Source organism: Solanum tuberosum, unplaced genomic scaffold, assembly GCF_000226075.1.
Source record: "Solanum tuberosum cultivar DM 1-3 516 R44 unplaced genomic scaffold, SolTub_3.0 scf00133, whole genome shotgun sequence".
NCBI classification, from domain to species: domain Eukaryota; kingdom Viridiplantae; phylum Streptophyta; class Magnoliopsida; order Solanales; family Solanaceae; genus Solanum; species Solanum tuberosum.
This window is the reverse complement of record NW_006239056.1, coordinates 1,507,933-1,519,707: the sequence shown is the minus strand read 5'-3', so window position 1 is coordinate 1,519,707 and position 11,775 is coordinate 1,507,933. Positions and strand designations below refer to the sequence as shown.

The window sequence follows — 11,775 nt, the reverse complement described above, 5'->3', positions numbered from 1 at the left end:
GGGGGGTGGGGGGGGGGGGGGGGGGGGGGGGGGGGGGGGGGGGGGGGTCTCAATTTAAAGTCAAAATTTACATTGAAAAGAGAGCTTTTTTTTCGCCGACTCTGTTTGACTAATTTTGTAATGCAACCCCTGCAATTGCAGTACATGAAACTGAAGCCATCCTTGAAGGTTTACAAAGGTGCCCAGCCAAAGTGTTTGATGCTGCCTGAGTTGCACTTGGCTACTAATCCTGGAACTGCCTCTTCCAATTCGACTTCATCTGAATCTGATGCTTGAATATAGTGATTTCTCACCTATATGGGGGATGCATACAGTTTGGTTTGTCAAGAGATACATGTCTTTTTTTTTTTAATGGTCTCTTTTTGTTTGGAGGATCTCTGATGTATCTGTTCACAAGTGGAGGGTGGCTTTTGGAATTTTGAAGGTGCAGAGAAGAGAAATAAGTTAGTCTGCTGCTGTCCTGCTGGCTCAAAAGAAAGCTAAGGTAGCGTTTTATAAGTAGAAGTTAGGAAAATGTTAGTCTGCAGTGGATGATGCTGGGCAAATTGCTTCTTTTTGGAAATTTTTTTTGTGCTTTTCCTTTCCAGTGCTCATTTGAAAAGGAAAGAGAAGGTTTTAAGTTGTTTTGGTCAATTTTACGGGGAAGAAGGAAAATTGCAAAGTTCATTATAGAATTTTCTTTTCAGCCAAAATCTCATAATCGCATAGCTCATGTTGATATCATCCTAGCTATTATTATATTTTCTTTACTTTTTGTCTATGTTTCTTTTTTGTCATATTGATATTGTCAATTGCAATCCGCTCAGTTCTCAAGGTAGTTTTAATGGATGTAGACATGTAGTAAATGGTAATGACCTGGGTAGGGAAGATGCTATTTTAGGGTATTTACTGCATGCATGCATCATTTCTGTGTTGCTCTGACTGGTAGCTCTGTTGTTGGAGCATGTATTCCCCCCCTCGGGTTTTCTTTGAGTTGTAGTAGGTAGAAAATGGCTTGTTGAATCGGTACTAGTCAAAGTTCAGCAGGTAATGAATGATGTTGATTCTTTTGGAAGAAAATAATTCCACGAGCTTAGATGATTGACACACCTAAATTGAGTGAAGATATTGGGGTGCACAAACATTATTGTCTTCTTAGTTTCTTCAATTCGCCAGGTAGTTCTGGCTTTGGGTGTGGCTATCAAAGTTTACGTTTGGGCCTATATTTCAACAACATATTTGTTCAACCATAAAGTGTTCAAAAGCCGTTGATCTAAGTTATTTAGGTTAGTCTTAAAAAGCCCACTATTGGAGTTGTAGGTATGCATTTAATGGTGACTAATTTTCATCTGCTATTTAAGCCTTGTCCAGTTATCGTCTTTAGTGACAAAACTAACTTCACGAGTACGATTAGCTTTCACTTGAGTTTTTGAGTTTTTTTTTTTTTTTGTTTTGGAAATTTGTGTTTGTATTTTTGAATTTTCTTGAGTTCAATGATTCACCTTCAGTGATACAAATTTTGAGTTCAATAACTTTAATGAATGCTCTTTCCAACTTAATTGACTAGTCAAGTTGAGTTTGAAAAAAATTCATTCAAGGATATTATTCCTACAGAATTCAACTACTATTGTAGACAATGTGTTTGATAATTAAGTAGTAACTTGCATCATCACCAAGAATTTGTTGTGGGATGATCCCTCCATCTCTAATTAGAGGTTTCGGGTTTATGTTCTTATTTTTGACAGTGATAAATTTCTCCTTAAGTGGGATTTACCTGACGGGAATCCATGGCTTCCACTGCGGGAACTAGATGAAAAAAAAAGTCACTTGAATAGACAAAAGTGTTTGATAATATATACTCCCTCTGTCCCAATTTATATGACTTACTTTCCTTTTTAGTCAGTCCCAAAAAGAATGACACATTTCTATTTTAAGTAACAATTTGCCTATAAAATGTCTTTTTTACCCTTAATGAAATGATTTACAACCACACAAATTTCTATCATTCATTTTGGACCACAAGTTTTAAAAGTCTTTCCATTTTTCTTAAAGTTTGTGCCAAATCAAAGTACATCATATAAAATGGGACGGAGGGAGTAATAATTAAGAACTTTTAGAGTGTTACACTAATCTCAATTCATAATATGTTACAATAATTAAGAACTTTAGTATGTTTTAGGGCCCAAAATTAATTTGTTACTTTGGCTCAAGACTCTATTATTCTCACATGCAGTTAGTTTTATAAAGAAAAGGCCACTATGGATGGAATTAGGAAAACATTTTAAAGCCAATTTCACCTAATTGATACTATGAAAATTGTCTATTTTGACTTTAGACATGTTTACCTTGATTCAAACGAAGAGGACTACCATCATATTTTGTTCAAGGATGTTATAGACATTGGTGAATCTCCCATGAAGATATTGAATGGACTGCCAACTTTAGTTTAAACTTTTATGGCATCTTTTTTTAAGTGGCAAATCATATGTAGATTGATAAGTGGTATTGGTGTAGTTGTTTCCCCCGGCCAATTGATAAATTGAGCTCGAGTTGGGTGTATCTCTCTCGAAAGGGCTACAAGTGTTAATGATCCTTCTACACGACAATTTCGTCTTTCTCGACATGTTATCTTTATCGAACTTACTACAAAGCTTGGGGTGTTTAGATTACCTGTGATCAAGGGTGGCGCTACCCTTGTTGAGGAGTGTTAAGCAACACTTCTCCGTTGAAAATTACATTGTATAAATAGGTAAAATTTTGATTTTATACTTATATATATTAATGTTGACATCTTTTGGCACAACGTGAAGAATTAGATCAATGGTTGGGTGCTGCAAAAGCTTTCAATCGTTGGTAGGTCAGCTGTCCGAACTACTTTATATTTTGACACATTTCAACAAAAATTCTGGCTGCCATTGCTTGTAATGGTGGGCTATTAGTTCCCTTGTCACCCCTTAGAGGAGAGCGGTGAAACTATCGAGAAATTTATGTGAGACAATACTAGAAATCTTCGATCTAATAGAATCAACAAGATTTGGGTAATCAAAGTGATCAACTTAGGGGAAGTTTCACAATCATATGTAGATTGATCAGTGGTGTTGGTGTAGTTGTTGCTCTTGACCAATCTACATTCTCCAAGTCAAAGGGGAATATGGTCAAAGTAGTTGTTTCACTATGAATTTTTTTTACTCTATTCATAAAAAATTGTTTGACTATAAATTTTTGAAGTTGTATTAGAAATTTTGAAAATAATTCAATAATATGTTTTCCCTTTTTAACCATTACTTTGTTTTTAATTATTGTCCAACTTTTTTATTTTACGAAAAAATCCTATTTATTTCAGCTATTATTACATTATTAATTCAATATTTACTTAATAATCCTATGATGTTGGCGTTGTTTAAGCTTTTGCATTTCCTTTATCAATTTTTGAAAGAGATGCTTATTTTTTCATGTTAGTCATCAAAGTTGATCCCTAAAAAAAAAAAAAGAAGTTATCAAAGTTGAACTTGGTTTCATTTGACATATATGGTAGCCATTTAATGAAATTTGCTGTTTGATTTTAGCTTATAGCAAAATGATTCGTGGTGTGGGTGCTCGTTTAGCTTCTGGCAAAATAATTTAATTTTGGATAGGAGTAATAGATTTGACCTGTATTTCCTCTTCTCTATTTGTTCATCTTTCTGATGGTGAAAGAAGGAATTATGAATAGACTTGAGCCCTCATTGTCCAGGCACAACGACATAATTATTAAGGGCATGCTCTACTACTGAACTAATAGCCTGAACGATTGTCGACCACCAGATCCTCTAGTCTGCAATATTCACCCTGGCATAGGGGTGTTTAAAATCGAATCGTAACTGATAAGCCAACCGTAAAATTGTCTTATTGGCTTATTGGTATTGGATTATCGAATAAACGGTTGGTGAACGAATTAGAATTTTACAATTAACGGCTTATTGTTGTGGAGGCGGATTATTTTATTTCCTTATCGGATAAACTGATAACCCGTTAAGAGTTACCATATATACTTACAATTTTAACTTAGGTATATCAACATCATTTATTATTTTTCCGTAATATATAATTATATATTGTTAGTCTTAAAGTCTTAAAGCCAAAAATTTGAATACCTATTTACTTTTCATTATTAACTATTACATTACTATAATCTATATATTTTTTGTAATATAGAAGAATTTTATAGTTTAATTGCACTTAAAAGTAATCTTTTTAAAAGGTATAGTCATGGAGAAAAATGGTAGAGATTGGTCGATACACCATCTGATAACCGTCCGATAAGTGCTAATCCGTTATCAAACCAACTAATATCTAATAGTTTGGATAGCAGATAAGTAAATTTAAAACCCAATTTCCAATAGGCCAAACTGTTAATCAAAATTATCCGTCTGATCCATCCGGCCGAATGATTCCCTTAGTTTTAAGAAATTGGTGGTTTAAATCATATTTTAAAATAAAGTTTTTTTTTTAAAAAATTCATCTTCATTGGCTTGTACTTTTAGTTGTGCATTGAGTAAAGTGAATTACAGGGTATTATAGTCATTTTCCCTTGTGGATATATAGTCATCATGACCTTTACCTAAAATCAGAATCAAACACCATTTCTCCATTTTCACATCTGATTTTCCCCATCATCAATGTAGCAACTCAAACCCTAGCTCAATCAATCGTACAATCCAATCCATGGCATCTTCTTCTTTTGCCAGTATTTCACAAGTTCCTCCATGTAAATACGATCTGGATCTATCAAAAATGGCCAATCTAAAAGGCTTTGACATACTCAATCGGTGAGTTTAAAAAATTCTGTAACTGGTATAATATATCGATTTGTTTGTTGAAACTTGAGAACAGTTTGAAATGAGTTCATTAAACAGAATCGGCACTAAATCATCTAAGAATAGAGAGATTAAACATGTGTCTTATCAATTGGAAGTTATGCTTTCATTCATTTAATTCGATTTTATCCTTTTATCATATTGATGTGATTAGACTTTTGTCTGATTTATGGATGCCAATTATAGGAAAGTAGTTCTAAATCTTGTTAACAATCTTGTTGGTTTTGTTGTAGGGTTGAATCAGGGAGCATTAAGTGGATTGTTGGCCAAATGTCTTCATTATGTAAGCTTCTCTTATCATCTTCCCGAGATGTTGGGGGTATAAATGTTGATTTACCGCAAGTGAAATCCTTGCTATGGATGAGTATTAATGATATTCAAATTGTTGGTATTTGGGGTATGGAAGGAGTTGGAAAGATAATTATTTTTGTTTTCTGGCGGATGTTAAAGAATGCAAAAACAGAATGCGTTCTTCGCGAGGAATCCTAGTTGGTTTGGTAATGACAGCAGAATTACTGCAACAACTAGAGACAAACATTTGATAGTGAAAAGTGTCGTAGTATATGAAGTGACTACACTTAGATTAAAAAACATTTTGAGTGTAGTCATGGATGATTTGATAAGAGTTCAAATGTGAAATCTCAATAGTAGAGGAGGAGAAGCTTCAATCAGAGCGAAACGTAGGTTTGTTTCTTGGAGCATGTGTATCCTCTTGATATTGATTGGTTGGTTTGGTAATGGCAGTAGAATTATTGCAACAACTAGAGCCAAACGTTTGATAGGGAAGAATGTCGTAGTATAGAGTGAAACATAGGTTTGTTTCTTGGAGCATTTGTATCCTCTCGAGGTTGAGTGGTTGGTTTGGTAATAGCAGTAGAATTATTGCAACAATTAGAGGTAAGCGTTTGATAGGGAAGAATGTCGTAGTATATGAAGTGACCATACTTAGATTAAAAAATGCTATGTATGTAGCCATGGATTTTTTTATAAGAGTTCAAATGTGAAATCTCGCCATTAGAGGAGGAGAAACTCTAATGAGAGCAAAAACTAGGTTTTCTGGGAGCAGTTATATCCTCTCAAGCCTGAGTTACATTTGCTCCCTAAATTGATTTGGAAATCATAGAAAGAATAATGCGATCAATTTTGGACTGCGTTCATGGTTTGGAAGCCCGGTGTAACAAATATGGTGCCAGAGAATCGATTGCTCACAAAGATTGACCATGAAGTTATTCTATCGCTCAATCAATATGCTTTCAAAAAGAAATTCTAGTTAAGAGTTTTGAGAAACTCCCATGGGAAACAGTAAATCATGCTAAAGACCTTCCTTTTAGCCTTGAAAGTGTGGGTTTCTTTCGTGCATAGGAAAGGTGTAGCTACACAATGTAGTGCTAAAGAGAGAATGAAGAAAAACTTGGGATAAGAAATTGTTGGACAACTCAAAATAAGCTATGGAGTGGAGTCCATAGAGCAAGAGGTATTTCTAGATATAGTATATTTCTTTCGAGGGTATGATGAATATTACATCATAAAAAATTAAAATCCTTGTGAGTTCTGGATTTGAATTTGCTATTGGATTGAGTGTCCTAATTGAAAATTTTCGTGGTTGTTTTTCTTGTGTTCATCTCAATGGAATATACAATTGAAATGCATGAAAAGTCTCGTTTCCTTCTCCGGAGAATATACAATTGAAATGCATGATTTGATACAAGATATGGGTAGATATGTAGTTACTATGAAAATGATCTTGGAGAATGGAGAACATCGGAGATCATGGTGCAGTGATGATCAACAATACAAGTAAGTAAGCTAAACAATGCAATATTACTTAGTTCTTTAACAATCCAAGGGCCTATTGAATAAATGGAAATCATTTTTTCTTCTAATATCCTGCTCTTGCAATGAATCATTTTGGTTTTACTATAATAGTAGCAGAAGCAAAAAAATGTACTTTCGAAAACAAAAATATGGAATAAATTGCTTAGCAAACAAAGTTTCATTTACTTGCAACATTTTTCTTTGAAACGACCTAACCTGAACGGTACCTTAAATTTGACAGTGGTGCTCCCCAAGAAACTGCTAGTGCAATAACACAAACACCTGCATGAGGGCATTTGACTTGTAATATATTTTTGTGCTACTTTCCATTTGCTACTCAAAATAAAAAATGTTTAAACTTGATCTAATGGAGTAAATATAACTAAAGAAAGTTAAAACGAATTTGGCATTGCAAGGAGAGGAAGCTATTCATATTTGCAGAGGGATCTTTATTGTGCATTTGAAATTATACTTTGTAGACTAATTAATGATCTTTTAACCAGGTGACTAAAGCAGTAGAGGCAATCTGGATTCATTATCCTCCAAACCTACGTTTTAACAAAGAGGCCATGAAAATATGAGAAGACAATAGTATATTATTACGCATAGATATGTGAGGAATGTTTGATCCTTGATGGCTTCATGGATATTATGAGTTGCCATGATTGCTATATTGATTATTTGTCCAACAACTTGTGTTGGTTTGTCCAGGATGGCTATTCTTCGGTATCACTTCTATCTAGTTTGAACCAAAAGACTTGTTCGTCTTTGATTCACACGGAGTTAACAACATCAATTATGAAGAGGAATAAAGGTACTGAGAATTCCAGCCATTTGTTGTTGCATTGTCCAGTAGAGTGTTTTCCTTTCATTAATTGTAGCCATTGGGAAGTAAAGAAAAATCCAACAATCTAAGAAGACCAGATTCAATAGCACTTCCTACATACATTTATTTTTGCATTTCCTAACATCTTGAGCTCGGCTATCTAGGCAGACCCTTTCGAGCTGAATCGAAGATACTTTGTGGGGCTGCAACGCCTGTCGTTATCTACACGAGGTTTCTTATGAATCTGCTTTCCGGTGTAAATGCAGTGATTTTAATTACTGATAGATAAGAACCAAAGATTAGGCGTCTTATGAAAACTATGTAAATCACATTCTGGATTTTTATCGTTTTTCGCAAGTTTTATGCATGAACCAAATACGTTCTTTCTGTGACTTCATACATCCACTGTATGCCGCAAATCAATAGAATCCTTGTTGTTGATTATGCAATGGAAATAAAAACGAACTGATGGTTGTAATTCATTGGTAATACTTGGTGAAATTATACAAAATGTGAAGAAGATTGGATGTTGGTTTGGAAGTCAAAATACAGAGCTGAAGTCGACAGGGAAAATCATCACTGCAATAATGTATATTACATGTATATAATATGTATATCAAACACGAATTTTCATTGATATACCTGATATATAGGAGTGTGTATCGGTCGGTTCGGTTTTAAGTATTATCGGTTTTTGGTTTTTAAATATGCTAAACTGATAACTAAACCAAATAAGATATTAGCTATCAGTTTTTGGTATGTAATGGTTCGATTTTCGATTTAACCAATAAGAAAATGCTTTCAAAACAAATATATTTTTGACTTGTCCAACAATTTGATATGAAATAAAAAAGAGAGAAATCAAATTACTCATTGAGTGCAAAAATTCTGCTTAGTGTAGTAAAAATATAGCAAATATTCACAATTTACAATCCTAGTTGTCGCCTAACCCTTACCTTCGTCATTGCAAACCCTAACATATGCAAATAGATGTAAACAGTATGTTTATTCTAATGGGCCAAACATGAGCTAAGGATATTAGACATATTAGCGCTGAGCCCAAATGCAGAGCTTACTAGAAAAATTCATATAGGTAAATGCTAATGTACTCTAATCTTCTTTTAGTTGAAAAACTGAAGGTCAACGCTTGGAGATAGCAGCAGACTCACTCGAGATAATTAACTTTTTTTAACGCATACTCACACAAATATTTTAAATGAATGCGAGTTGATTAATCAGGTATGAGCCTCGAAAAAATAAGATGGCAGACCTGCTAGCTAAAGAATGCCAGAAGATAAAATTGGACTAGGTTTTTGAGGAATGGAAAGTTCCATCTATGTTTGTTTGGAAGATACTAGAAGCAGAAAAAGTAGGAATTCTTCTTTCTAAGGCCTAATAAGCCTCAATGTAAATTTAATTGTAACCTCATTATGTTCTTGAACAATCGTGCGTTAGTAATACAACCATCTTTGTTTGTATCGATGTATAATAGTACGATATAATACCTCCTCTTTCAGCCAAACTAAAAATTATGTACCCTAATTTACTACTTTTATGAATTATGATACTTATATTTTTCTTATGCTATCACTATTACTAGTAAAATTAGCATGTGAATTTTCATATCCAATAATTACACTATATATCATATAAAAACATAACGATAAGAAAGTATAGATTCCAATGCCAGGTTAATTCTTTACTATATTAGTTGTCACATCTCTTTGATGTAATTGGTTAAAATAAAAATGTGAATACGTAATAATAAAAACCATATATGTAACTTTATCCATTATTCTTCTTTTCTGAATTTAAATTTGGACTCCATAACGCTACAACTTACAGGATTAAAACAAGAGCTTTCTTAGTTGACATTTTAATTACAATTTGATCAAATTATACTCTAAAGAAGAAAAAAAAATGCTCTTGGAAATCATTCATGTGCCCTCCAAATAAGTGATTCATTATTTACTTGTGTAATTAGGATGGATATATATATATATATATATACATAGACACTTCCTCCTCCGTTCATTTTTACTTTTTCATGTTTAACTTGACATAATATTTCTTAAGATAGCAGAAATATAAACTGATAAATTACTTCTTAATTTTTCAAACTAAACATTCCTAATTTATATAATGAACAAGTAAAAATGAACAGATAAAATACTATTCTTAATACTCGCCAAATAATGAGTACATATTAACTCATGCTTCCCACGAATTAAATAAGGAAAATTTCCTCAGAGTCATGACCTACTACTATGATCTATTAATTTTAATTTAAGGAATAGAGTTGATCAAGTTATTTCTAAAGAAAAAAAAAAGGACTGTGGATCGGACTTCTTCAAAAATATAAATAAATATTTATAAGAAAATGACAGCACAAATAAATTTGTCATTGTCCTAAAGACAGCTTTGCATACATTATGTTCCAAAGACATTGTAAAAAATTTAATAAATATTTGAGTATTAATATTAATACAACCACCCAATGTTTAGGGATGAGGCCCCCTTTCCCAAACTCTATGGACAATTAAATTTATTCTTTACTCTTTAAGTTTTGTAGGGATGGTGATGCGGAGGGACGAGAATAGAGGATATTTTATTATTAATATTTTTACAAAAATTAATTAGTCGGCGTTTCATGATAAATTTCAAATATTTTTCACTCTATTTGAAATTTATAGAGTTTGAATTAAAGATAGAGTTATGTTTAGAATAATATTTTGTCGAAACTTTCGACAGAGGTCGTCTCGATAAAAGTAAGTCCCATACCCAAGCTCTGTTTTAAGTCAAAATACACAAAATAGCTCGAAATGAGCTCGGAAGTGTTCGGCCCGCACTAAAGGTCCTTCAAGATCAAACTTGACGTTTCAAAGTTAAGAGAACCGTCATAATTGCATTCTTTAGGCTGTTTACCTGAAGTTTTGATCAAAGTCTATCGTTCAAATTTCAAAAGCTCCAAAACATGAAAACTCGCATAAAATCAAAAGAATGACTAGGAGATCGAACGGTCAGTCCCAACAAGTCATATATAAATGACTTGAAATCGCTAAAGAAACGCTCTAAACGCCGAAAATAACGCAATACAAGAAAAATGACCTAAAGAATTATTACATATGATACTTAAATACAACTTCAAAAATGAAAAATCAGTCGAAAAATAAATTACTATAATTTATTTTCTGAATTTCGAAATACAACTTAAAGTTGAATTTGAAAATACCATGACCAAACATTATTTTTTAAATTAAATAGATTATTTCGGAAAAAAGTGAATATTTTTTATGGACAAATGGTCTTTAATGAAAATACCTACTTGCAATTATTCAATTAATACAATATAAAATATCTATTTAGTCAATTTGGTGAATCATTAATGCACTAGTGATGTTGGATTAGAAGAGTCAAATTTTTGTACGGCAATCATGTTTATTTCAGCCGTTAAATTTGTATTACATATATTTATTTAACAATAATCTAACGAATGAGAGAGTTTTGGATGGAATCTTTTAATTAAATAGGGTTTTATAAAATGCAAATATATTATTTATGTACTGTACTATATATTTGGGAGCTGATGTCAGGTCAAATATTAACAAAAATATTTAGATGAGCTGTTAACAAAAAAAAAAATTTCGTATTAAATCTTGGAATTTTCTTTCAATGATGGAAGAAAAATCTACACGAAAATGAAGCAATTAGTTTTCAATTGGAGGAGACATTGTCCCAATTAAATTGTGAAAGGCCAAAATATCTAGAGTGGATCTCAGAATTTTATTGTGATAAATAAATTTGACATTAATTAATTTTTGAGCTTTAGTAATAAAATTTCATCTCTCTTATAAAATTATTGATGAAAAATTAAATCTAGATTTGGATTATCTTTTGGACATATATTGTCTATAATGGTTCAATGGATATATTTTAAGGCAATTATTAGCGATAATTATGTTTTCTTAGCATTTTTTTAAAAAATGTCTCTAAAGTTTATAGTGATATTATAGTGATATTCAATTTAATGAAAAATAAATAATAACGAAAAATAATTTTAGCATTCTTTGTTAATATGCATTTTTATTACTGCTAAAAACTATTTTGTCACTGTGAATTAAATTATTTCAGGATTGTTATTTCATGGATAAGAAAACGAAAACGAAGAAGAGAAAATGATGATGATAAATATGTGTAACACGTGTGTGTTGATTGTTGATTTGTTCATTGTTGAAATAACTAATAATTATAGCATGACATAAATTAAACAATTGAAGAATCTTTGGACCAACTCCTTGG

The 11,775-nt window shown here is 32.3% G+C and overlaps 2 protein-coding genes across 2 annotated transcripts in view; both read left to right on the top strand.

The window, feature by feature from the left end:
• Positions 1-723, top strand: part of LOC102599717 (splicing factor, arginine/serine-rich 19) — a 6,566-nt gene extending 5,843 nt beyond the window's left edge. Inside the window, exon 5 of the mRNA XM_006351127.2 lies at positions 142-723. Coding sequence (XP_006351189.1) covers positions 142-276 — 135 coding nt within the window. The 3' untranslated portion in view covers positions 277-723. The remainder of the gene's footprint in view (positions 1-141) is intronic.
• A 3,880-nt stretch (positions 724-4,603) lies between these two features.
• On the top strand, positions 4,604-6,974 carry LOC102599278 (TMV resistance protein N-like). Its single transcript, XM_006351126.2, has 2 exons — positions 4,604-4,787; positions 5,069-6,974. Exons 1-2 carry the CDS (start codon positions 4,684-4,686, stop codon positions 5,322-5,324), a joined length of 360 nt encoding a protein of 119 aa, XP_006351188.1. The 5' UTR covers positions 4,604-4,683; the 3' UTR covers positions 5,325-6,974.
• Positions 6,975-11,775: the final 4,801 nt, after the last annotated feature.